General features: G+C 42.6%; 2 protein-coding genes across 2 annotated transcripts; both read right to left on the bottom strand.

Moving 5' to 3' along the window:
- Window positions 1-1,021: 1,021 nt before the first annotated feature.
- On the bottom strand, window positions 1,022-21,096 carry ZBTB11 (zinc finger and BTB domain containing 11). The gene is made up of 11 exons (XM_056495690.1): window positions 20,557-21,096; window positions 17,492-17,727; window positions 16,618-16,849; window positions 14,660-15,462; window positions 11,960-12,139; window positions 11,213-11,449; window positions 10,139-10,283; window positions 8,964-9,081; window positions 6,205-6,363; window positions 5,541-5,716; window positions 1,022-4,263 (listed from the first exon to the last, which is right to left on the bottom strand). The coding sequence occupies exons 1-11, from the start codon at window positions 20,864-20,866 to the stop codon at window positions 3,731-3,733; spliced, it is 3,129 nt and encodes a 1,042-aa protein (XP_056351665.1). The 5' UTR covers window positions 20,867-21,096; the 3' UTR covers window positions 1,022-3,730.
- A 2,749-nt stretch (window positions 21,097-23,845) lies between these two features.
- RPL24 (ribosomal protein L24) lies at window positions 23,846-27,570 on the bottom strand. The gene is made up of 6 exons (XM_056506514.1): window positions 27,487-27,570; window positions 27,296-27,371; window positions 26,164-26,274; window positions 24,932-25,068; window positions 24,511-24,574; window positions 23,846-23,973 (listed from the first exon to the last, which is right to left on the bottom strand). Exons 1-6 carry the CDS (start codon window positions 27,489-27,491, stop codon window positions 23,893-23,895), a joined length of 474 nt encoding a protein of 157 aa, XP_056362489.1. The 5' UTR covers window positions 27,492-27,570; the 3' UTR covers window positions 23,846-23,892.
- Between the last annotated feature and the right edge of the window lie 87 nt (window positions 27,571-27,657).

The raw sequence follows: 27,657 nt of genomic DNA, 5'->3' as shown, positions 1-27,657 counted from the left end.
ATGCTCCCCAACAGCCCTGCACCTGAGAGTGACAGAGTGACCAGGGCCTCTTGCTGCAGCTGGAATTTTTCTGCAGAACAGGCCTTGGTTAAGAGCTGCTCCAGAGATGCTGGGGGTTCCAGCACGTTGTTGCTGCAGCGGTAAGACTGGCTCCTGAGTGCCATCATTATACACTGTGCTGTAGGTGCTCCCTTTAGCAGCGAGGAATGACGTGGCTGTAACTCCAGTACAAACAAAGCGCGACAAAAACTATCCACACATCACTTGGCTGTTGTGCATCTGCAGTTGCATCCCTGTGGAGCAGCAGTTGTTCAACAGAAGCCTTACTCCTTCAGCACTCAGCCTTTTGAAAATACCACTTTTTAATTATAGACCTAACTTGGTTACTTAGAGAGACTCACAGAAGAGTTAAAAAGCTCCTAGCATTCCCTTAGGATGAGTCACAGATGATAATTAGACTTTCTGCAAAGTGGTGCTGCCTTGAAGTTCCTGTAACAGCAAAGGGAAAGGTCTGGGACACTGTTCCCAAACCTGGAGGCAGCTGTACAGCTCATCCTTCAACCAGGAGGGTGACACTGGAGGACAACTCCCACACCACGACCCTGCTCAAATATCCATCCTGGGGCAGAGGCCAAGGTGGAAGTGCTGGCTGCTGCTTGCTTTGGGGTGCAGTGATGTGGACACCCAAGTAAAGAGAAGTGACATCTGAAACAAACCAAGGTGGTTACAGCTGGGTACCAGGGGGCTGAGCAGATAGCTCACCCATCCCGAGTTCTTGCAGCCAAGGGAATTTCAGTATCAGTATACACGGTGTTTCATTAGCACAGTGCTCATTCTGACACACACTTCAGGAGAGCAGTGTGCTTCCTTTCCTCATACAACATAATTCTTTGAGCCTTAAGCAAAAATTAAAAAACAGGTGTTACTAGAACTATCCATGCCAGAATATGTCTGTATTTGGAAAGTGAAATACTGAAGAGGAATCTGCAACACCTTCTTTCCCTGCAGAAAAAGAAAGTTTCTTGAAAGAGCAATTCATTGGCAGAACTCAAGTTTATTTGATGACAGAAATAACCAGAACTTTATACACCTAACACTAAATAAAAACAGCAGAATGTACAAATCTGATTCATTATATACAGGAATTTACTAGGAATACTTAATGCAGACACTTCTCATTAACTTTATTTTTTAAAAAATCCAATACCAACTGCATATTTGCAGTCTGACTTTTGCAGAAGGGTAATGAATGTCTTAAGTGCTGCAGTCCAAAGAAAAATATAAGGCAACTCCACACAGATGGGAACAGCAAAGCCAAGAGTGACACTCCCTACTTACCTCAGGCCGTTCTGAAAAGATAAGGCACAGCATGTTAGGAAAGGGGTGCCACAACATTCAGCTTTGACATTCCTGGCTGAATCTTGTTTAGAAAACAACCTTTTGTGATTAGCTTGGTTGGTGGTTGTTTTAAACAGCAGATCATTGAGTCAGTAAAAGCATTTTGACAGTGGATAAGGAGGCTCTGAAATTCAAATTCACTTTTGCTTCTTCCATAGGTTGAGCAATAAATAAATGCACCAAAGATTAAACTAAGGTGCTGGTAATATTCTTTTTTGTAAGGTAACACACTAAATATACAAATAATGTTCTAGCACTATTTACAGCTATTTTTCCTTGAACACTTCTTCATTTAGTAATACATAATTACTTTTAGGATAAAAACATTGAAGTAAGTTTTCAAGTTTACCTAGTGCTCTTTTTAATCTTTTTCCATCATAATGGCAGTACTTTAATTTTAAGCAGGATGGCTATCTCCAGATTCTTTACCATACAAAAATTCAAGTTGCAGCTAGTAGTAATTTTTTTTTAATATTCACTTTAGTTTTACTCCATTTGGTAATTCGAAAATAATACAATTGTAAAGGGGTGCAGGATATATAAATAACTACATTATTTCTCTGAAATAAGACCCTGACTTTTGAAATAGGCATCTACAAATTAACTTGGATCCAAGACAGGAGCTCAAACATTAAAAATTTTCAACAACTGCTTATCTACAGAATTGTAAAATATAAAAAGAACGGTCCATTCTGTAGCTTAGTAGATAGATATCCATATAGTTAAATAAGATGAAAAGTAGAAATACTAATTCAAATGAGGTGGTTGTTTTGCCACAGGGTTTGCTGAAATTTTGTTCAGTGGATCTATTTCACAAGTATTTCACAGGTTATATGCATATCACTTTATTTATGAAGTTTACCCTGCACTATTACAAGTTTCTGGCTGCTTGGGTATCTTGCTGCTGTCCAGGTTAGCAAACATGTGGTACCATTATAGACTGAGAAGAATTTAAAGACTACAGCTCTGATTGTTCACATGCAAAGCACTTTCAGTTTCCTTGACAGACATGCTACTTGCTTTAAAAAACCACGCAGCAACAAAGGAACCCACACCTTGTACAGATTAAGATGTGCCCTGTTTGTGGTATTAAACCAGGGACATGGAAACTTGGGCCAAGCACAGCTGTCATTCACATTGACTTGCAGGAAGACCCAGTAAGGATTTTTCCAACTATGTGGTGTAACACCAGCTATCAACCGGCCCTAGAAGTATTTTTCTTAAAGCAGCAGTAATAAGGTCTTCTAGAGATTCTGGTAATTTTGAGACAAATTTAATTTTCACCCCATCCTAGGATTTTCATATTTCTCTACCCTGATACTGTCATGTGTCCTACTTGGGAATTAGCAGGGCTCCTCCTTTCAGTATGATACAAGATCAGTCTGAAACTTGCTGGACTTCCTCAGCTCCCAAAGACGTGTGCCATTAGACCTTTCTCTTTCAACAGTTCCTACATCAAATGTAAAAAAAAAATAGGAGCATCCATCATGTAGCTGCCTGCTTTGGGTTTGTACATCAGTGCTGGCAACAGCTTCCAAACAAACATGGAGCTAAATGTGGCCATGCACACAGGCTGTGTTGTAACTCCTCCCTTACAAGAGAAAAGGAGTTTACTTCTCTAAGTAGTCTCCCTGTGGTGGGCTGTCCTCTGGTCAACTTAAATTCACAACCATCTTGGAGAACCTTGAATCAGACTCAGCAGATGCCTGCCCATTACCTATAAAACATTTTACAGTGTTTTGATGAACCTTGGACAAGCCTCCCATACACCTGGAATTCAAGTAAGTTCTTCAGAACTGGGATTCACGAACTACCAGTGGTGCATCTGCCCAAAGAAAAAAGCTTCAGTTTTTCTGTATGCCACATAAAGCACAAGCCTATGCAAAGCATTCTTACCTCCCTTGTCTTGGGAGTAAACAGACAGAATCCAATACAGGTGATTTGCTCACAAACTTGATGAAATGCATATCAAAACAAACAAAAAAGCTACCAATAGCTGTGCATTTCTAGTTTTCAGTGCAGCCTTTTTATATGTTTTTCCTTTTTATTTTTCAAAGTTACAGTATGATACTGCATGACACAAAAACATTATTTTTTTTTTTTTTTTTTTTTTTTTTAATTATAGCCAGTATAGAAATCCTATCTTTCAAAGCCTTGGCCCACTGGAATATTGGTACTTTTTCCCCTCTAATGGTTGGTGCAGTATTCTGTCATCACAACATTCAGTACTGAAGATTAACCATTTGAAAACAAGCATCATTGAAAGCCTGAGATAACCCATTAAATACTTGGCTCTCACAGATACAGGACTTTACCCTTTTACTCTCATATACTAAATTGGCTCCGTCTTTGTTACGTGGGCCACCTCTACTTCTACAGTTTCAATGGCCTGCGTCACTTCAGCCATTTTCTGTCCTTGCTGTTGTGCCAGCACATAATTTACCACCTGCATGATGCTTTGGTCAGACAGGGTGGAGACCGACGTGCACTCCTCAGTAGCTGCGACCGCCTCGATGGCTTCCAGCGTCTCTCCCGTCACGACCACGGTCTCGCCCTCAGCAGCGCCGAAGCTGATCTCGGCTTCCTGCTCCTGCACGTCCGACGCCAGGATGCTGATGGCGTGCTCCACCTGCGTGCCCTGGTTGTGGAACTGCAGGGTATCCTTCTCCAGCATGATCTTGCAGGGGATGTAGTCCCTGTGGAACTTGGTCATGTGCTTGCGCAGCGTGCGCGCGTCGATGTAGGCCTCGTTGCAGACGGGGCACACGTAGGGCCGCTCGCCCGTGTGCGTCCGCACGTGGCGCTTCAGCGAGCGCGCGTCCGCCCACGCCACGCCGCACGTCAGGCACTCAAAGGGCTTCACACCTGCGGGACAGGGAGCAGCTACAGAGCTCACAGAGCCTCCAGCAGCAGGGCAAGAACACGGCAGCACCGCCATGTTCGCGGTGTAAGGAAGAGATCCTGGCTGCCATTGTTGGTGTGCAACAGTGTAATACAAGATAATGCACTCAGCGGTGAGATTCTCCTCCAGTGCCCAGCCCAATCCAACACGTCACTTAAAAACTTCTCAAGATCCCTTTTAATGCAGCTTCTTATTTTAAGTCCACAATGCTTAATGGAATTCTGATCATTTTGATGCTTTTCTGAAGCCATGTTTTACTTCACAGTATTTGTCACTTACACCTCTAGTCACCCTTTCCTTCTGTAAATTCTCCTGTACACCTACAGCTTTAGCCCTCCTCTTACACACTGCGTATGTTCAAATACATCACCTGACGTTCATATAATCCTATTTTCCCTCATAACACCTGAATTCTGTGGTCTACACTATCTAAGAGGGTGTGTGGATGGTGACAGACACCATCTCACTACTGGCTTTTCCTCTGTGACAGTTATGGTAGATTTAGGCTAAGTACCTAGTACAGGACACTTTGTTTAGAAACAAACACAAAATCTCTATTTCAATAGTTAGACAACTGTCAGATTTACTCTTAAGAGCTCTTTAAAAGGAGACATGCTTAAAAAAACAAAGCGGGTTTTGCCCTAGGACATGGGAATATATAGACTCCTAAAACAGCTGAAAAAAGCAAATACTCAAAAATCAATTTCATACTTCACATCTAACATAAAACTGCACACAATTCTTTAACTAAAAATACAAAATGTTTTAATATTTTCCCCAAACATCATATAGTTTATCACTTGTCATAAATTAAGAAGCTGAACAATTTCCAACACCGGTCATTTTTTTTTTAAACTTAGGCCAATCATTCTCCCATTTGAAGAGTACTTTGTTAATTGTGTGCACCTTTGAAAATGGAGAATGTTGTAGTGCATCCAATCCTTTGCCAGATTCACCCCTCTTAATCACTTGTAAAAATGTTCCTCTTCTATTCAGGTTCTGAGGACAAACTGGCACAGTCCCTGTGCATGACTGGAGTTTTGAAAGACCCCAACAGCAATGTCTGGGAATCACTGGTAGCAAGTTACCAAACCAGGATTTGCATAGGACTGGAGAATCTGTAAAAAACCCCTCCATGTCTTGCCAGACAGGACACACACAGACACAAAGAAACAACTACCCCTTGCACACTGTGTTTTTGGGGGTTGAGAGACATAATGACTATTTGTGTTCTACCTACCTTCATGATTGTTCATGTGTCTCCTATATTCCCGGAGCTGTGTGAATTTTCTTCCACAGTGCTCACAGACTCGCTCCAGATTCTGTTTGGCTCTTCCTTTTTTACCATGTGTGGCTTTCTTTACATGTCTTCGGTACAAAGCTTTCTCATAAAATTCTTTTCCGCATACGTTACACCTAAAATGTGTTAAGTGAAAAATCTATTAAAATAGTTTTAAAATTGTATTAAAACTGTACACTTATGTCTTTTAAGCCAAAATGTACTTTATTTATGGTAGACAAAGCCTATTGGCAATGCTGTCTTATATGGTAAGTAGTTCCATAATTAGAAGTAATATTGTTGGACTGAACTCCATTTCCTCTTATCCACAGCCACAAAGCTTCCACTTACCCTTCTAGAGAAGTGAGATCACGTAAGTTCCTAATTTCACTGATTGTATTTATCCTCTTAAGACTTCACATGTTAGTTCCAGCACTGTGTCCCAGGTTAGCAGCTAACCCAGACTATTTGAAGTCACCATCCATCCTCAAGTACACAAGACCCCAGACACCATCAATCCATTGGCACTTTTAAAGGACTAGGCAGTGCCTTGTTGACAGCCTGTGGATCTCTATAACCTCACTTTGATTAGTACATTTCAGTTGTTAAATTAATTTCCTCTTACCTGTAAGGGTCTGTGACAGAATGAGACTTTACATGAGAATACCAGTCTTTCTTCCAGCTGTAACATTTTCCACAGAACTGACACTGAAATGGCTTCACACCCAAATGTTTATTCATATGCTGCCGAAGATCCCGAGCTTCATAGAAACTCTTGTCACACCTGTAACAGCAAATGTTTTAGCATCCCATACAAGAAAGGCACTGATTTCAACATCACTGGACCCTCTTCTTTAATGGCAACTGAAGACTGAGAACACCTACTGCATCATCAGTACTTATTTAATGCACATTCCCATTCTAAACTAGGAAAAATTTTAAAAAAAACCAGCAGCTTATTTGAAAGCCTGGAATAAAACTTGAGGACCTCTGAAACCCTTTTGTCTGTTAATGAGTAACTATATTCTTTCTGCAGTTTTAACAGATAATAATCAAAGGCAAACCAACAGGGAGACATCAGAAATTTGTATTATACCACATGAACATATGAGGACAGTAACAGCTGCTTCTTCCCTTAACCAAAGAGGACTGACACAAAGATAACTGGAATTTGTTGTTTTTAATGCTCAAATGTAGGGGTTTTTTTAGAAATTAAAAAAAAATACAAATTCATAATACTGCAAGAAAGCATCTGGAAGTATTGATACTCATTCTTTAGCTTGCTGCTTGTACACATCTTAGCCCAGGCTTACTTATGGTTTTCCTTCACTTATACTTTGCCATAGTATGACTATACAGCTCCTCTTGGTATGAAGACTACAGAGTTTGGTCTAATCAAAAATATGGTTTCTCCCTTTGAAAGAAACTCTGCTGCTCATCTCTCTCTTCCTCATGTAACAACATACAGCTGCATGACTTCAAGAAAGGACAGAGGCAGAGCAATGCCAGCAAGCAAAGGTGGATGATTCAACTTCCATAGTATCCACCACTGGAATGAGGGAATCTCAGAAGCCACAGCATTCAGTGGAGTCTGAAAATGAGAAAAGTTTCCATATAGGAACAAAACATTTAATATTACATTGCCTGAATAATGGGCATTCTGAAGAGAAAAAAAGTTTTTGTTGCTTTTGAGGGAGAAAAAAAAAAAAGCAGGTAACAGTCCTTGAGCCACCCAAACAACCTCCTCCTCCTCCTAGGCTGGAAAATCTGACTGCTCCAGTTCAAATGGGGCTCTCAGGGATCCTCAGCTTGCACATCCATGTTAAAAGTATCAGAAATACCCCTCGGGGGCTTGAATGGGGCTGGCACTTGGTTCTCCCTCCTCAAGGATTGTGTTACTTGGAAAAGCCATTAGAGAAGTAAAAAACTCAAGCAAACACCACCCTCTAACACTGTCATGCACTACTGCAATTTAATCAAACAAATACTTCACTGCAAACTTCCAGGAATATTTTAGGAAAATAACTCATGGTCAGCCTTGCTCAACTGGGCCAGAAGTTCAGACTGAAGCCTGACAGGGAGGTTTCCGTTCCAAGCCACCAAACTAAAAAACTGAAGTCTGGTCATTGCTTAGTGAAGCTCTCTAAACCCTGGTGACAACATGAATTATATCCTCAGTAGAGACCTTTGCTGGAGAAGCAGCAAGGACTGTGTCTGTTTCGAAAAAGCTGGGGAGTCAAAATTTCTTCTCTGTCACGGTCATCTCTTGCCTACATGTCCCTACTGCCTTGAGTAAAAAAAATCTTTTATAAATATATTTCACCGTCAAAACTAAAATTGCTTTCCATAGTATGTTTCATGAAACAGTATCTGTGCACCCTATTAGCTCTGTTCTTTGTATTTTCAGAGTTAATACTTCTAGCATTAAAAATCACTAAATAAAAACATTGCTGACAGAACTGAAATTTTCATAATTTAGAAAATATTTTGGTGGCATGCAGCAGCAATACTGAGATACTTCAAACAATTCTTTAGACTATTGTTTCTTTAAAACCTTGAGTTGCTACAGGCAATCATATTGTACCACTCCTCTTAATATCTGACAGAGCTTCCCAGGGACCTTATTTTGAGTTCCAAAATTAAAGATTATAAACAAGTGTTCTTCTGCAGAGCACTTGAAAGGTTCCCTATAGTCTGCTTGGTCATGGAAAAGGTATCCATGTTTTGCTAATGCACTAAGAACACACTTTCCAGTGACACTTTCTGCTTTGCTAAAGGTCACAATGCTGTCATTAAATACTAATAAATACCATTAATAATAAAAATAAATACCATTTATTGCAAAATTTAAGTGGTCATGTATGTTTTATAATCAAGAGAACTGCAACAGTTAGTGAGTCTCAGTTTGCAATGCTGCTGCACAGCTGTGTGCTACACACAGCATGTTTTAGCAAACACTGCACACAAGTGCAGGTCATTGCAGACTCTACAGGACAGCTGCAAATCAAACTGAAATCTACTATCACACTACAAGAAGGTAAAACCAGGCTGAAGGCCCTTGGCCTCTTACAACCTTACACTCTTTTATCTGTCCTACAAAAAAGCTGTATACCCACACAGCTACTGTTACAGCATCAGAGTGCGAAGTCATTAGAGAACAGCTGCATGAAACTAGAGTGAGGTAACAGTTTAAAACCAAATCTTTGCTCTCCAGCACATGTACTTACAAAAATGCATTTTTTATTCTCATGCTTTACAAGTCTTCTCCCAGGCCAGTGGAACAGTTTTACACTACAACAAGGAGCTGCTTTTAATCTTGAGAATTACTAGGATCATTAATGCTAAGAAAAGAAGTTCACCAACACCACCTATCACCTGACTTACTGAGTACACTGATATCCACGAACTTCAGGCTTTGGCTGATGTTTCTTTATGTGTTTACTGAGTCCTGATGCCCTGTGGAAAGATTTTCCGCAGATGGAGCAAAGATATTTGGATTCTCCTAGCAAAAACAAAACAAAGCATGTTACCAAGCCAGGCCTCCATTTCTCTGGAGTGCTTTGTGAGACAGGTTTTTAATTCAAACATAACTTATCTTAGGTAATCAGAGCAGTACTACAAAGAAAAGTTTGTTTCATTACACACTGATGGAATTTTAAAGTATATTTTGTACGTGCTAATGTAATAATACACAAGGGGAGGAGTAGCTACTCCAAATTTCTTTATTTCATGTTTTAAACATAGGTACATTACTGCAACTATAATTTAGTGAGGAAAAGTGAGCAGCCTAAAAAGCTGCCCTCTTGTGTGAAAAAACCCACAACTGTTTATGTATTATGCAACTTCTTCAGAAACACAGCATTGCTTATGGATTATTGCTTATATCTTGCACTTGTGGAAAAAGACCTTAAAATAAAAGCTTCTGTTCCATTTCATCAACATAGGAGTGATGACTACTAATATAAATTCCTTAATTTCAGGAACAAATTATCTTGAGTATCTCTCTTGATTCTGCTCAGCACAGAAAACCAGAAACACAGGCAACCTTTACAAATTACATTTTTAAAACTCTGCTTGTATTAAATTACTATATTGTCATCTATCACATGCTAAGATCTTTCAAGACACTAGGCTTTATAAAATGTCAGTATTAGTACAGAAAATCTTGTAAAACATATATGGAGATTCTGAGAGATTTAACTTATCATGTTTTCCTCTAAATGGCTGGAAGATTAAGTGCACTAGAACATTCCAGCCTGTTGCTTATTTCTTGTTGAATTTACATGATACAGGTATTAAATATGTACATAAAACCACAGGAAGAGACCAGCCACTATTCCTTGTTCTTGTATAGAACATTTGCATAATAACACTTAACTATGGTAAAACAGCCTCAGAAAATGACTACTTAACTTTACCTCAGTTGCCTGACCAGAAGAAAAAGAACAAGCTACCATTTATTTTTTTAAACAGCTCCTCTGACACTGAAGAACGATGTTAAAGTTCAGCAGCATACAACAGCCAAGCAAAGGTAAAGTATTCCCTTTCTCATTGCTTACCTGTATGAATGCTCATGTGCTCCTGAAGACTTCTTTTTGTGACAAAAGACTTTTCACACAAGTCACACTTGAACTGTTTCTGTACTTCATGGAGAGCTAAGTGCATTTTTAATCCATGCTTATATGTAAAGGTCTTTCCACAAACCTAAAAAAAAAATCCATATATGGTGGAATAGGACAAATAAAACTAATTATGTAATAGGTGTCTAACTTCAAACATAACAAAACCTATTCTATTTCTTGGGAACTAGAATGGCCAAGCAGGTGATTTTGTACAAGAACTGACAGAACTGGTCTGTTAAAAAAAAAAAAAGGAATAATTGAAGGAAGACATTCTTCTAGACACAAGAATATGAACTTGCTCAACTCAAATTCATCCTAGTTTTCTCACTCTTGGACTGTGGACAGCTAGGCAGAAAAGACAGTGCAGGAGGGAATCTTTCCCAATGACTTGCAGCCCTACTGACAACCAAGGAGTGGAAACATTTGTGTCTGGCCGCAGTTTGGAGGATATAAGAGAGTGGGGTAGCTGGCCACTACACAGGCTCCTGCAGTTGGAGTTTGAGACTGGGAGTCTGCTGGCTGTGCTGTGAGGAGGTAAGGGACATGAGGTCGTGCAAGGGACAGATGAGGTAAGATGATGTTGTGTGAGGGACAGTCAGAGTAAGGAAGCTGGAAAAAGGACAGCTTGGAGTTAGCCAGTCATGCAGAGAGGAGAGAAGGAGTAAGTGTTGTGTGAAGCTGTCTGTAAGTAAAGGAGTCAGAGTTACCTGAGAGAGGTCTATGAAAGAAGGATTGAGAGTTGAGAGGAAAGAAATTTGATATGAGAAGAAGGCATGCAGGGTTTGCTACTAAAGGATTGGTGGAGATGCCAGTTAAAGGGCTGGTGGTATCAGCTGTGTCTGTCTCAATAATTGCAACATTGGACTGCAAGCAATTTCATCATGAATGTTACACTAGTCTTTCCTACTGTGAAGTGACCGAGATTAACATAAATTTTAGGGACAGCATCAATACCAAAATACTGGTACCAGAGAACATGACTAATCTGATCAGAGAGCAAAAGGACTTTACCTTGCACGCATGGGGTTTGACACCTGTATGTTTAAGCATGTGTATTCTGAGAGAATAGAGCTTTGGCAGAGTCCTCCCGCAGATGTCACACACGAATTCCCGTTTGGTTCTCCCCTTCACCGAGGACACGCCCGTTCCCTCGGCACCCGGAGCTGCAGCGCTGCCTTCCGTCTTGCGCGTGTGCCGCACCAGGTGCGCCCGCAGGGAGGCACCGTACTGGAATTCCTTCTTGCACAACTGGCACACAAAATATTACAACTTCACTTTGCGTATAACACTCACAATTATTATAAAATAAAACAAAACCAGAAGTAATCAAATGTTTTAAATACATGGTAAATAGTAAATAGTAATAAATCTATAATCCAACTCCAACAGCCATTTTGTCTGAAGTTAATGAACAGTTGTAAATCTTTATTTTATGGCTACTGACAGAACCACTGATCACTTCCCAGTAAGACAAACTTCCAGTTGAGACCAAACACAAATTTACTGGTAGGGTTAAAAGCAAATCCCATGCTAACACTGTCTTGAGCAGCAAGTCAAACTGCTGTCAGGCCAAGTGGCTGCACTCTATTCTACCTCACCCCAGCCAGATCAAGGCTGTATCCAACTGTGAAATCTGTAAGGAAAATAAATATATGTACCAAAAAATGCAATGAAAAATAGTTACTAATATAATTACTTAATTAATTTTCAAAAGGAGGAAGGCTTACACAGAAAAAAAAGAACAACCCCTCAACTTACTGGGCATTTATATTCTTTAGATCTTTCATGTTTCAATGTGTGCATTATGAGTGCATAGCGCCGCTGGAACACCATTCCACAGTCAGTGCATTTGTGCTGAGCTTCCACTTCGTTACTTTCTGTGGTGTCTCTTTTGGGTTGTTTCATTTTTTTCCCTCTTTGTACCAGCTTCATGGCAACCTAGGTTGGAAAAACAAAACCTCTGAATGAATTTTACTGCACCGCTCTTCATACCTTGTCTGAAAGTTTGTATTAAAAACTGGTGTTCTGTGTTACTGTAATACTTAATTTTGCTGACTTAGTTGCTCAAAAGCTACCTTGTTTCAGTTCACTACAAAATACAGATCTCAACGTGAGTGAAAAAACATGGTTTTAAACCATAAACTTATGATGATGGTCACACAGTGACTTACCAGTTCAGGGACAATGAACTCTTCAGCCCTGAGTAACTGCCTAAGTGACAGCTACAGGACAGCTACAGAAGAACCACAGAGATTTCTTTATCTAGGAATAAGACACTAGTGGGTTTTTATTAGGTGATATTGACAGGTGCTACCTGGAGCTGATAATCTCATCTTCCTTTGTAGAAACTTGGTGCCAAATTCTAATGATCAGGTTGAAACACCCTGCATCAGATGCGCCCCCTTTGGGTACCTGAGAATACGGCAAAGGAAGGAAGTACAAGCATCTCCATTTCTTCATCTTGTTCTCCCGACAAGTGAGGTATCTAGCAGTTTTTGAAAACATGCCAGCCCTTCCATGCCTCTGAAAACCAAACTGAAACTTGACACAGAAAACTTTTTGATGTAATTTTTAAATTTTTCCTGTTGCTCTAAAACTTGTGGGAACTTGGCTAAATTGTGAAGCCACAAAAATCATTTTGTTCAGTACATGATTAGTAAGAGCTAGGAAAAGAATTAATTCTTACAAAACACACCTCATCCCCTGTATCTCCACGCCAGGTGCAAGTACTGTAATTTAAATCAGCAGCATTTTTCTTGCAAACTCTTTCCTTTTATTCTCCCAGCATCAAAACTGGGAACTCAGAAGAGTATCTCCTTCCCAAAGCTTATTTGACATCCCATGCCATAGGGGAAGTTGAGAGATGCACAAGACAAAACACCAAAAGCTACAAAACTGTGGAGAGCTAGGCTGAAAGGATAGTGCAGGAGGGAATCTCTCCCAGTGACTTGCAGCTCTACTGATTACCAAGGTGTGGAAACATCTGTGTCTGGCCAAACAGTTTGGGGTATATAAAGGAGTGGGTTAGCTGGCCACTACACAGGCACTAGCAGCTTGAGAGTGACCGCCTGCTGGAGTAAGGGAAGGAGGCTGCTGGCTGTGCTGTGAGGAGGTAAGGGACAGATATGGTGAGAAGATGTTGTGTGAGGGACAGTCAAGGTTAGGCAGCTGGGAAAGGGACAGCTTGGGGTTAGCCAGTCATGCAGAATGAAAGAAAAGTGTCAGAGCTGTGTGGAACTGCCTGTAAGACAAGGAATCAGTACTGTGTGAAGCTGCCAATAAAAGAAGGAGTCAGAGTTATCAGAGAGAGGTCCACAGAAGGAGATGGAGTTGCAGGAGAGAGAGGTCTGTAAAAGAAGGCGTGTAGAGTTTGTGAGTAAAGGACTGGTGGTGATATCAGCCCTGTCCATCTTGACATAACTGAGACACAAAACAAGTTAGAAAGCAGAAACTTATCCCTGAGTCCAATCCTGAACAATCATCTAAACCAATTTCTTTTTTCCATAAGTCTGTGCACTTCACTTGTCAAGGAAATGGATTTAAGAACTGCAAAATACATTAACAGGAACTATTCCCAAAAGTAAACATTCCCCTTCCCAAAATAGAAGAAAACCTTAGCACTCTCCAACCAGCATAAATAGGTTGCTCAAGTATTTTGATTGTGCTACTTTTAGCATCTGGGCTTTAAGCTGTCCATCTGTAAAAAGACACTAATGCTACAGTTTCTATCTACCAGGGTGTTGCAATGATAACAAATTATTGTCCAGTGTGGGGGACTGGTGGCTCTAGTATGCAAAACCCTCAGGACTCCTCCGGAAATTAACAGCTTTTCAGAAGACTTTGACAACATGCAGTGAATTACACTCTGTCATAAACTAAATGTATGAATGCCCAGTGAGATGATTGTCAACTATCTGTAGGCACTGAAAGAAGAAAGGCTCCCAAAAGGGAAAGAGTAATAAGACTGTTTCATTAAAAAAATAAATTGTAACTGGAACTAGTTCAATTACTACATATTTAGTATGTTCAGGTGCTAGAATTTTTAACACAAGTGCTATTTGAACCTTTCTCTTAACTGAGCCAAATCAGAAGGTAGCAGGAATGCATTATTGTGACTCATGAATCTACACGGGATGTAAAACTTTGCATTCCCAATGCTGTTGCCAAGTAGGATCTCACTTCTCTAACACATAAGTGTATGTATCTATGACTGACATACATGAGTGAGCTCAGAATTAAATTCACAGATCATTAAGAATTTTGGGGAGTTGATACAATTTCTGCCCAGCCATAAGAAGCTGTGAGGATATACTCAACCTAGACTGTGGCCACTGAGCATTCTAAGGACCTTCAATATGGAAGGAATACTGATGCCAAGTCAAGGCTTTTGGGATTTCATCTGCACAACTGTCACAGCTTAGAAATTACCCTGGTAACTACAGGCCTAATGACAAATACCTGCTGCACTGCAGATTTAGGATTTTTCTTTCTATTCTGGAGGTTTTTTTCGATTCCTTTATGCAGCCTGATGTATCCCCCCTCACTGACTGAACGCTGGCGGAGCTTGCTTTTGTAAGTATCATCCTGGCTGGAAGCGAGGCTTTCTGGCTGGGAACTGGAGCTGCTCTGCTCATTACTTTTTTGCTTGAGTGACTCTGAGGAGTCTTCAGAAGCAGAGTCCACATGTGCTTTATCACTTTGATTTTGAGCTGTCTCAGTTTCCCTTTGACTCTGTGTGTCCATGGCTTCCACAGTCAATGGCTCAGAGCTGAGTCTGCTGTAGAGGCTGTTTGAAATGCTCTCCACCAGCTGGATCTTGATGTAACTTTCAGTTGTTTCACACTGTTCCACAGGCTTGGAAGAACCACCTGCAGTGGCCTCCAGAGGCTCTGGCTGCAGCAGGTCAGGTTGGGGTGCAGCTGCCTCCTCTGTCCCAGCAGAGGAAGGAGCTCCATTCACAGCTACTGGCACTTCACTGGCTGTGAGTCTAGGTTGCTCAACACCATCCACGGGCTGCATCTCCACTTCAGCCCGCTCTGCTAGATTTTGTGTCGACTCTACTGTTTGAATATCTCCCTTTTGGTACACTGTAATTTGTTTCTCTTCCATCTGTTTGTGCACATTCTCACAGATTTCAAGGACCTCTGACATGAAGAGATGCCGGGCGAGCATGGCCACTTCTGCCATACTACAGAAGTCAAACGTTAATTCTGAAGTATAAGCAAATTCCAATAAAGGCAGGAAACTGGACTTGCAGAAACCTACCAGGAATAAAACAAGATATTAGAGCAAATAATGATGACCTGAAATTACACCAAAATATCCCATGATGAATACAACAGTTCAGTTGCATACAGATATAGTTCAGCTATATACAGATACAGTTAAGTCTGAAATTTAGGGCAAAACACACTTGGAAGTAACAAGCCCATCACTGGGACTCAATCAACTGTCATTTACACTGCAGCTTCCTCCTCACGTAGTTTCTATGTGTGGGTAAGCTCAGATAACTTTTCCAATAACTAAGAAGAACTTAGGTAGTTTCACAATAAAATTCTGTGGGGAATATTTCAAGATGCTGGGAGAGCCACAGTACTTTTGGAGCAGATTAATTGAACCGAAGTCTTTCTGGATCTGCTACATTCAGAAGGTGCTCAGGTCTCAAGTAAGTGATGTGGTAGAAAAATAAGAAAGGTAGCTATTGAATACAATAAAAATATGGATATATAGAACGAAATGCTTAAATATAAGAATATGGTATAATTTTCCACAGTTGCATAAATAATAAATATTTAATGTGGCGAATGTTCTGGACCATCCTATTAGAAAATTATTCTTAATGCATATCTATTTTTCATGCAGAGACAGTTAATAAATGAGAAAGCAATGCAGGAGGCATATATTCTGTATAGTCTTCATCACTATAAAGCTATTTTTACAACATTTATTTTAGAATTGTCTCCTGTCTTTCATGTACCACGTCTGAGAAATAAGTAGACAGGTATAATTCTGCTTCACAGAAATAAGAAGCAATTTAGCATTTATTAAGCTGAACAACTCTCCAAGCAGCTTGTCAACATCCCTGCCTGATATATTCAAGCATTTGATTTTGCTCCCTTTTTAACGTTTGTGACTAATACAAGGTGGAAACATGCCTAAGCAAGATTAAAATCCATCACAAGCTTCTCAGAAATTTTAAGATTAAATACCACAGTCCATGGAAAATCAGATTAGGCAAAATCAGTGTGATTGATTGCTTTTGCATTACGATCCACACAAAATACTTTTAGATTAAAAGAGAGAAAAAGCACGATAAAAATTTGGTTATCTTCAACACTCAAAAAAGACTGAATTAAATACTGTACACCTTACTTAGGTTATTATGATTGCTAGCTTTGAAACCCACAGCAATTCACCTGACAGATCCACTACAGCTTCATGACTAGTGACAGCTCCCTTTTCAATGAAGAGCTCTCGGAAGTACTCGCTGTTGGCTGCCAAGACAGATTTGTGAGCTTTGTACTCCTCTCCTTCAATCAGCAAAGTCACATCACAGAACTGATTGGAAAGCCTCTGCTGATTCAGCTGGTTTAAGACTGACAGACAATGTTTGGAAGATGACTGCTTCACAAGGCCCTTACTGTCAACCTGTCATAAACAACATTTGAGAACTTCATTACATTTAGATTGTGCCTTTTAAAGCATTCACATTGAAACACAGAAAAAATTATTTTCTGCAACCATACAATCAATTCAAGCCTGTAGAATATAGAGTTTACCATTGTTTTCTTTCTTTAAGTTTCACCCTCCCTCCAAACACAATTAAAACAGACAAGAAAAATGGGAAGATCAAGTCAAACAGCTCTTTGACTGTATTTTTCTATGCTACAGTCTGAAGAAATTTCTAAATTCAAATGTCTTTACGTGCATGTGAGCCTGCAGTTAGGAACAAGAATCTTATGTATCAGCACAGTATCATTTATTAAGGAAAACATATAGAGCCCATAAGAATCTTGTATGTGATGTTTTACTACTGGCAATTTTGCCTTTCATTTTATCATAAGATTCTAAATGCATACTATATAGGGTGATTTTATTTCCCAGCAATGATATCTTATATTTAATTTCATGACATATACACCAGAATCACATTTCTACATATTCAGTATCTTTGGCAAAATTTATAGTCTTATTGTTAGAAGATTATTACAACAATGGAAAAGAAGTACACAACCAAGAATGCAGTAACAGAAAATGCAAATCCAGTCAGATGTAAACAATGGTACTTACAAACACAAGCTCATGTTTTGCTATTGGCTTCTTCTTCACAGGCTTTGGGGATGCAGCTGGGATTGATGCTGTGTTACTCAATTCATCATCTGTTTCATTACTGTCTTCATGAGATTTTGCATCAAGTCCTAGCTCCTCCAGCATTTCAGAAGGATCTGAGAGAGATCTAGAGCGATCCAGCTTTTCCTGGCACTTGCTGCATTCTTTAATGTAATCTTTAACCTGCTTAAGAATACCTAAGAAAAATTAATGGAGCTTGATTAGGCTTCTAATCTTAATTCAATTTACTATGTAGGTGATTAGCAAAACATTGATAATTAGTAATCAAAAATATTACATACTAACCAAGAAAAATGAAGTCAATCACCTACACTTTCCCTCTCTGATTCTCTCACACCATTGCATGATATTTTATGTCACTACTGCTAATTCGAGAAAGAACAGTTAGAATGTCACTACATCAAGCAAACCTTCCTAGAAAGATTATTAAGGCTAAAAAAAAAAAAAGGTATTTAAACATTTAGTCTCATAATTCCAAGGTAATGATGGAGGTAACATAATCCTGCATTTAGCCCACACAAATGGCTTGTTCCTCCTGAAGAGAACAAGAACTGGAAGGCTCACTTAAGAGCTTTTGCAAAATTGGGATCATCTTTGCTATACACAATGACACTGATGTGTCTTATTAACACTGATTTAAATCAATTGCTTATGATTTTGAAATTTAAACAAACCAATTTCCCACCAGTACTTTACCAGTGGAACCAAATATAAATGACAGGACCCGAGGAAATAGCCTGAATTTGTGTCAGGGGAGGTTAATGTTGGATATCAGGAGAAGGTTCTTCCCCCAGAAGTTGGCTGGGCCCTGGAACAGGCTCCCCAGGGAAGTGCTCACAGCAGCAAGCCTGACAGAGTTCAAGAAGTGTCTGGACAATGCTCTCAGGGATGACTCTGGTGACTTTTGGGGATGGTCCTGTTCAGGGCCAGGAGTTCTAGTCAATCATCCGTGTGAGTCCCTTCCAACTCAGCACATTCTGTAATTCTGTAAATAATGTCAGATACTCAACAGGTCCTAAGCCCAGAGTCCTCTTCTAGATACTAAGGCATTTTCCATGCATGGCTTTCAATCCAAATTTGTTTTCTTCACTAGGATATATAAAAGCATATATAGCAGCTGGGCCTCTATGGTTAAAAATCCAGCACAGCTCAAAAGCTTTGCTGACAGACTTAGACTTACTCTGGCTCACATCTCTTCAGAGCATGACTTGCACTATCATTACATACTTATCTCTGTAAGGATCAGGAGAACAGATTTAAGGCAACCTAAGACATTCATGCCCATTTCAACATTTGTACATCTCCTTGACTTCATCTGAAATCAGACAGGAGGTCTCTGGCCTGCAAATCACATCTCAAACACTCTTCCTGATCCCTGAGCCATTCTCCAGCCCTTTGCCTTGCAGTTACAGAACAGACACACCCCAGGTTGATGTCCACCTCAGAATGACAGCTGGGCCAAAGCTGCTGTCCACTAGCAGCCAAAGAATACTGTAATGGCAGGGAAAATGTTGTTTTAAGAGAGACACGTGTAATAAACATAATACTTGAACTGAAAGCATGGAATGGATTTTAGTATTCTCAATGCAAGAGAAGTAAGAGGATATAGGGTGTGCAAATAAAGGTGATCAACAAGTTCAAAAGAATATAAAATGCCCTCTGCTAACAAACAGAAGCTACACTGAAGCCCTTGGAGGATGTTTCCAGTGCAGGATGAGAGTATATGCCAGAGCAGTACAATGCTGGGCAGACAATGAGAATGCAGATAAAGTCACCATCCAGAATGGCTGTATCAGCTCTGAGATGCCAAATCCTTTTTCACATTAAAAGATCTCCAAGCCAATGAGATCTGGACTGGGAGGATCGGCTGCAGCCAGAGCAAAATCCCTCCAACTGAAAATAGGGAAAACTAAAGCTGAAATTAGACTTGCTGATGGATTAAGAAAGCAGAACAAGAGAAGCAATACAGACACACACTGGGCCCATGGCAAGTGAAAAGCAGGCCATTTGTTTAAGGGCTAAAAGTAGAACACTAAATCCAAAGAGAACAAAATATCAAGTCAGCCAAAAGAAAGGCCTAATTGGGAATTATTGCTATTCAGGCATCATTTGGAACAGCTGTGATATCACTCAGGACCCAGCTGAGAATTAGTCTGGTCTTTTTAGCTTCTCATGGCAAGAAAGAGAAAATATAACAAGTGCCAGGACTGCTAGCCACTACTGGCAGCTACAGTACTTTAACATGAACACCATCACATGCATGAATGAGGTCCAAAGCTAACCTGGGTCATGTGGAAGAGATTATCACCCTATCCCAAGGACACAGCTGAGATGTCACTGTCTTACCTGGGCTAAGAGCAAGACCTGGAGGGGACAGGTGTACTCCCTATTTCTATATATTCAAGGTACCACCACCAGGTAAGAAGCCCTGGACAATTTGCCGACCAAAATGTACTGTGCAGAGCAAGCCCTGCCTCTCGGGGTGTGACACAATGTCCCTGCCCACAGACCACGTGCTCCGAGTGGCGTTTAAAGGCACCGGTCACTCAGCAAGTGACAGTCCCCTCCCGGTCCCGCCAGGGAGGGCATCCCTTCAGTGCAAGGGAGACAGGTAACTCCCGGAGCAGGTACAGCGGAGGGCAACAAAGATGATTAAGGGACTGAATCATCTCCTGAAGGAACTGGGCCCAGACAGCCTTCAGACGAGACGACTGAGAGGGGACCGCGTGAATGTGTATAAATATCTAAACAGGGTATCAGGGGCATGGAGCAAGGTCCCGGTGGTGCCAAGCAAGAGGCAACGAGCACGTGAACACGAGGAAAAACAGTGAAGGTGACTGCGCACTGGTCCAGGCTGCCCCGAGAGGCGGTGGAGTCTCCACCAGTGGAGATGCTCAAGAACCGTCTGGGCGCAGCCCTGTGCCATGCGCTCTGGGGTGACCCTGGGACCCAGTGCGGTCCCTTCCCCCGCGGTTCCGTGGCTCCGTGCCCCGCCCGCGGCTCACCTCTCCACCAGTACTTCTGCGAGAGCCCCTGCCAGGTCTGCAGCCGGGTGCGGTGCGCGCCGTCGGGCGCCAGGTGCGCGGCGCGGATGAGGCGGGCGCGGCGCTCGGCCTGCAGCACCACCTCCAGCTCGGCGAAGCGCTGCTGGTCGCGCTGCCGCCGCTGGTAGTACAGCGTGCCGCCGCGCACCACGTAGCAGGCGGCGGCCTTGCGGATCTTCCGCTTGGCGTTGCCCTCCGTGCCCGGCGCGTACGGCTCCCGCTCGTTCGTCAGGTACCGCAGGATGGCCAGGTAGCTCTCCTCGCTGGACATTGCGCGGCAGGGGCACGGGACAGCCCCCGCGCCCTCAGAGCCGCGCCGGGGCTGCGGAGGAGCCTCCCGGGATAAGGGAAGGGGCGTCGGGATCGGCCCCGGCCCGGCGGGAGCCGCGCCCGGGGGGGAACTGGAGTGTCGCGGCCCGCGGCGGCAGGAGGAAGGAAGAAGCTCGGGCAGCAGCGGCGGCGGAAAGACAAAATGGCTGCTGCACAAGCGGAAGTGAGGTAGCGCCGCGCGCGCGCAGGAGGGGCCGGGAAGGGGCGGGGGCGCGGGGAAGCACCTGCGGGAGCGGGTCCGCCATCTTGGAACCGGGCAGAGGAGAGCCCGGGCTAGGGCCGGGCAAAGGCTGGGGCTGCCATCTTGGAGCCGGGCAAAGCCTGCTGCGGGGACGGGAGAGGCTCCCGAGGGGAATGCCTGTGCAGCCTCGGCTGCGAAACGAGCGCCTTCTGCTCCAGAGGCTCCCGAGGGAATGCCTGTGCAGCCCCGGCTGCGAAACGAGCGCCTTCTGCTCCAGAGGCTCCCGAGGGAATGCCTGTGCAGCCCCGGCTGCGAAACGAGCGCCTTCTGCTCCAGAGGCTCCCGAGAGGAATGCCTGTGCAGCCCCGGCTGCGAAACGAGCGCCTTCTGCTGTAGATCTGCCTCAGGGGCAAGAGCTGCGAGCAGAGCAGCAGGGTAATTCGTGCCCACCGGGAGCAGCAGCTATGCCTCGGGGCGCTCAGTGCGCGCTGTGCTATTTGTAAGAGGCGAGAAATAAAATCTCTTAGATGTGAGCTGCGCGTTTTACTTGTCCGTAACAGAGACACGCAAGGAGCCGCGGGCTGTGGCCCCAGGGAAAGCGCAGCGACCCTTCCTGCGCTCGGTACCTGGAGCACAGACACCGACCAGACGGGGCGAGACCGGCCAAAGGCGCTATTTATATAGAATAAGGGTTCTGTATTGAGGTTTCCTGTTTATTTTATTTTAGCAATGGCAGCGGTCGAATACTGGAACCGGTGGCCGTAGGAGGTTGTGGAATCTGTCCTTGGAGTTGCATTCAAGACTCAGCTGGATACTAAGCAATGTCATCTAAACAGACACGCTTTGAACAAGGAGGTAGAGTGGATATCCTGTGGAGGTTCTTTTTAACCCAAATTATTTTGTGGGTCTGTGACAAACTTATGTATTCAATTTTGATTTCTGACAAGTACTTGATAGAAGATCGATTACATTGCATTAGGTAAACACAAGGGCTTATATTAATTTCCATGCTTATTCATTCTATTACATCTATGTTTGAGGTGAATAACGTGCTGTTACACCAGGGTAAGGCCCTGCTCTGAACAGCCTGCCTCACTCGATGTGAGGAACAACCTGGGCTGTTATTCTTACCACATCAGTTAGAACTCTGGAATAAACATCAAGGAAGAATAACCATGCACCACTGCAGTGACACCAGGCAGCCAAAGCCTGCAAACTTCAAAGCATTAATACTAACTTATTAATAAGTCACATCTGCCAGTCAGTTTCTAGGCGTATCATTAATGGCATTTCAAGCAGATGGCAGAAGCTCATCTTGATTTTCAGGTTAGCTGAAAACATTCACAAGGCCACATTTGGGGTATCAGGTGCCATGTACAAGACATTGTACAAAACAGAGATGTCATTTTTATAATCACCACTAGCACAGGTAATTTTCAGAGGTGTTTTCAGCCTTCAGTTTTAAATTATTAAAAATTCCCTTCCCTGCTAACTACAGGCAATTTTTTTTCCTCTCTTCCTCCCCGTTTCTCACTCCTTCACTTTTAAATGTGTTAATCAGTTTAAAAGCCTTCAATTTCATTCTAAACATGAGTAACATGAGTAGTGCTGGGTTGTTTTTTTTTTTTAATAGCAAAAAGCAGAATTGATTTGAAGATAATGGTGCAAATTCCATTAATATCAAGCTTTTTTTAAACAGGTCATAGCCTCCATCCAGACCCATATCTATTTTACTAAAATCCAAACAAATTATATATATAAATATAAAAATTTATATATTTTTAAAGGTATAAATATTGCCCATAACCCACAGTGCCCATTACAGCCATTGTTTTTGAAGCTCAGGACTGCAGAAGTTGAAACACATCTGTCTTTTTGACTGGTGTAAGATAACAAACCAAGTTTTAACAGAAAAGTAACTGATCCAGAAAATAGTGAAGGTTTGGTTTCTGTTTTGGTTCTATTAAGTCAAAACATTGTTTAGCCAAGAGTACTGCTGTCCAGCAAAACTGGCTAAGTTTGGGCACGCGTCTGCACAGTGCAGTTACTTAGGCAGAGGAATTCCCATGAGGAATTTCAATCCCTCTAAGCAGTGGGAGGGTGGGAAATTACTAAGGGAACCAACCTCTATCTACATTCAACAAGTTAAATATGAACTTAAATGAGCTTTAACTGTGTAACATCAGCTGCATTTGAAAACCATTCAATCTTCACAGGCCTCCTTTTCCAGACAACAGCTTCCAGCAATTCATCATTTTGTATCATCTTGACCCAGAAGTCGCATCTGAATCTTTGTGTGTAAGTGTAAGAGCCATGCAGTCTGCCTCTTTTTTTAAACCTTTTCCTTATTTGATTCTCTGTATCTTGCTACATGGATTCCACAACACAGGATTGTCCCTAGTGATTTACAGATGGCATTGCTTCATACCCTCTTTTAGCTTGTATCTCTGAACTTAGAAACCTCTTTTTATGCTATTTGTCACAGATGGAGAATAAACTTAGGTGCTGTTCTGTCCTGCAGGCAAGAACACTCCTCAAATACCAGCTCTATCTACCCTGCTACCTGAGCCACTCAGTGAAGACTGGGGAAACGTATGCTAATAGAGCAGATTGTCTAAGAAATGAGGTGTTTTATGGCAGGAAGATGCTTTTCAGTCTGCAAAACCTAGACATGGTTATTTCACAGATTCATTCCCTTCAGTATATCTCACACAGCCGAGCAGACCATGGCACAAACAATGGAATTCCATCAGGTGTTTATTCAGCATGACCAACAGTTTGGCAAGTTAGCGCTTTCCACCAACACGGGGAGCAGAAACCTTGACTGGTTTCACAATCTTCTGCTTAGGTGCTGCCTTCGTAGGGGCCTGTAGAGAAATAATGAAGTATGAGCAAGAAGAAGCTATTTATCTGCAGTCCTAAAAATGTCCCTTTATATACTCCTGACAGGAATCAGATCAGACTAGAATTGCAGTCTGTTATATTGGGATCATGTTAACAGATGTTTACACACATAAACGCTAAGGCAACATATGCTATTAATTCCTAAGTGATAATGGAATATACAGTAGCATTCATCAATATATTGTTACCAACTTCCTAGATAATGATGATGTCACATTCAGACAAGTTTTCAGCTCTTAATTATCTCTGATATTAGATCAGAGAATTGTTTTACTGTAATATTTACTTATTCTGTAGAAGATTAATTCTGTGCAGCTGTTTGGGTATGCTTAACTGCATTACAAAAGTGCAGTCAAGGAGCTTTCACATCAAAAAGTTACAAAAATGCTTCCTCAAAACAGAAATTAATTTCCAATTAATAGCCACAGCAGACCACTGTGTGTCATGTTACAACATGGTGTATTCCATGTTATAATTTCTATTTGCCTACTGCATCTCACCTTTGCAGCAGAAACAGCTGTTTTCTTGGTTGCCTGCTTAGCCTTCTTGGCTTCCTTTGCAGCCCTGTTAATTCACAGAAAAAGAGGAAGTTATCTGTGTCTTCCATTCACTGTTTCCTTGTTTCAGCACTGTAAGAGCTTCCCAAGATGAGGAATAGACTGCATTATTGCAGATTTCTCCTCTATATTCATTATCCCCTGGGGGGATTTCTACAGAGACAGCAGAACTGTGAGTGACAAAATACAAAGGGAAAGGGCAAGGTGCTGCCACTATCTCTTGCCAAGATCACCCAGTATTACATACAAATACACAATTAAAAGCAAACAAAAAAACCCACCAAAAATCTTATAAAACACAGAGCTCACATAGAGGTTTAAGCTTTGAAAAGCTTGGGGTAGCTGCACTGATCTGACTCCTCACCTAATAGCCTGTTCCCTCTGCGCCTTTCGCACTTCGGGTTTCTGGTTCCGCTTGGCCATGATCTCAGCTAGGGAGGCACCAGTGATGGCTCTCTGAAACTTCACAGCGCGGCGCGTGCGCTTCTTCTGGACCTCTTCCTGAAGGCAGGAGACAGACACAATGAGCATCACGAGACATTAAATACACCGCCAAAGACAATTACAGAAACAAGCTGCTACTCAAATTGAAGCTATTTAAAACCGTATACTGAAGTAGAATGTTACTCCTCACTTTAGAGAATCCTTCTGTTGGGTACGGGAAGTTCTGCCCTTCTCCAGCCACATGCCTTACTTTTCATAGCATGTCATTACCAACAATCCTTAGTTGGCTCCCCAGCTGTCCAGCTATCAGTGTTGGAGACACACGTTAGCCCCTGTATCTTCTAGGCTTCAACAGCAAAGTATGAAAAAAATATTTTGAAAGAATGTCAGAAGTACAGCCCTCTGACACTCCCAGAAGAAACAAGGGGGGAAGGATAAACCTTCGATGGTTTCTTCTGAAAGGAAGACACTCCACACCTACTCACGTGGATCAGGTGCTGGGCAGCAGTATAAACCATCATGCATCAACTTACTTTCTTCAACCAAACTGCAAGAAAACTGACTTACTTGCACTGATGTAAGCCTTTCTCAAAACTCCTCTGCTGTGCAAGTTTAAACAAGAGCACTGTAGCATGCCTCATGCTACATGCCTTTATGATTTATCCTTTTCATGAAATGACAGCTACACAGGAAAAGACCTCATGCTAAGCTACAGCCCAAAGTTTTCAAGGAGAGTATATCAGGAGTGTCATCCCTGCCCCTCTAACCCCAAAATCCCTTTGCTGTCACCATTCAGAAGTTTGCAAGACCAAACTTTTAGAAAGTCTGCATATTAAACAGCATTACCCACCTTCCCTAAAACTAACTTTTAAAAACATATGCCATTCCTACAATTATTAAGATCTTCTAAACATACTGTGGCTCTGAGTGGTCCCTGAAAGAACTGCTACAACACAATACAATGCTTTTGTTGAAGTGGTGCATAAAGTCATGTAACTGCACTCACATTTTCACCATTATTAACCAGTCTTCATCTTGGAAACTTGGGTCATGCTTCTGCTGAACAGTGGCACACTTGAGTGACCTCTAACAGACCACTGACCACATCTTTTGGTCACCAACTTACAGTGCCATTAGCTGGTATGTACTTACTGACTGTCCCTTCTTGTGCTTACGCCTGTACAGAACAGTCCAGTTGATCTGACGAGGGTTTCTCTTGGAAAGGAATGCAGACTCACATTTTGCATTCAAGAACTGAAAAACCTGGGAAGGCAAAATGTTTTCTGTGAAAGACATTATCATAGTTTGCATTAAGTATTCTTTGAGTATTCTTTTTCAACATCGATGCTTTTTAAACACAGCTCTGACTAGTAAAAATTTTAGAAAATAATACAAGAAATCTAAACTTTTGCATTTTGTTACATTGGTCAAGCTGATGTATTGCAAGGCACTCTGAAGCACCTTCATTTTTCCGAAAAAAAGTTCAAATTACCACTTGCATCCAATGCTGCTGAGTATCTCAGGCACAGCATGAATAGCTGTGTCCAGCATCATACTTTCCAAGTGTCTGTCCTCAAGCAACAATGTACTTCCTGTATGTGGGAGTGACTCAAAACTTGGCCGAGGGAACACAGGGAGACCAATGTTCCACCCGATTCCTTCTTGTCTAGTGACACTAAGCTGTTGTCTAAAACAACATGCAGAATGTGCAAGCTGGTTTGTTATTAGCCATATAATTTCATTTAAAGTACATCCTAATTCCCAGGAGTGCTCACAAGGATTCAACCTGTTTATCTCCTGGTCATTTCGCACGGAATTCCGTAGAGAAAGATGACTGTAGTGGGATACTCAAACGCCAAGCCCTCTTTTCGCAGGCAGGGACAACGCTGTCTGCATATGACATGACAGCTTGAAAGAGCTCTCCAGCCTATTTTACCCCCAGAGATTTCTACTCAATTAATTTGAAAGACTAGCTGTCGGCTCCAGCGAATCTTAGCATTTGATGCAGGACGTCTAAGCACCATTTTCTACGTAACTTTGGTACTTTACACCCGCTGCTCTAAGACTCCCTTTGGAAACTACACTCTAAAACCCAACCCCAAGCTACAGCACGGCACCTGCACACCGGTGCTGTTCTCACACGGCTCAATACGAGCGAGTCCGGCAGACACCACATCAATACTACCGGAGGCTCCGGACAAGCCCAAATGCGCGGCCCCCGCTCCCCGCCCGGCCGCTCTCCCGGGCAGCGCCCTCCCGCCCGCGGGGCTCGCCCCGGCCTCACCTTCCCGTCGGTGCGGGCGTAGCGGCGGCCATGGCCCGGGTAGATCTTGTACCCGCTGAAGCTGCACAGCTCGACCCTGCGCGGGAGAGAAGAGTTAGGGGAGGGCGCGGGTGGCCGGGAGAGGCGGCCGGGGCCCCGCGGCGGCCTCCCCGCGGCGGATGGGCGCGGATAGCGGCGGACGGGGCGCTCACTTCATGATGGCGGCGGCTGCGAGGGGCCGGAGAGGCGGAGAGGACGCCGGGAGGCGGAGTGGGAGCGGCGCGCGGGGCCCGACGGGAGCGGAGCGGGAAGGGCCGGGCCGGGCCGGGCAGCACCGCCCCGGCCAGCACCGCCCCGCCCCGCCCCGGCCGCAGCGCGGGGCT

The sequence above is a fragment of the Oenanthe melanoleuca genome, chromosome 1 (genome assembly GCF_029582105.1).
Source record: "Oenanthe melanoleuca isolate GR-GAL-2019-014 chromosome 1, OMel1.0, whole genome shotgun sequence".
NCBI lineage: Eukaryota > Metazoa > Chordata > Aves > Passeriformes > Muscicapidae > Oenanthe > Oenanthe melanoleuca.
This window is presented reverse-complemented; position numbering and strand designations above follow the sequence as displayed.

Coding starts and splice junctions, on each gene's coding strand:
- ZBTB11 (XM_056495690.1), bottom strand. CDS start 20,866: ATGTCCAGCGAGGAGAGCTACCTGGCCATCCTGCGGTACCTGACGAAC. Junction 16,850..17,491: donor CAAAACATGAGCTTGTGTTT/GTAAGTACCATT, acceptor TGTTTATGACAG/GTTGACAGTAAGGGCCTTGT. Junction 4,264..5,540: donor ACACATGAACAATCATGAAG/GTAGGTAGAACA, acceptor CCTGTCCCGCAG/GTGTGAAGCCCTTTGAGTGC.
- RPL24 (XM_056506514.1), bottom strand. Junction 25,069..26,163: donor AGCACAAGAAGGGACAGTCA/GTAAGTACATAC, acceptor TCCTGCCTTCAG/GAAGAGGTCCAGAAGAAGCG. Junction 24,575..24,931: donor CAGAGGGAACAGGCTATTAG/GTGAGGAGTCAG, acceptor GTGAATTAACAG/GGCTGCAAAGGAAGCCAAGA.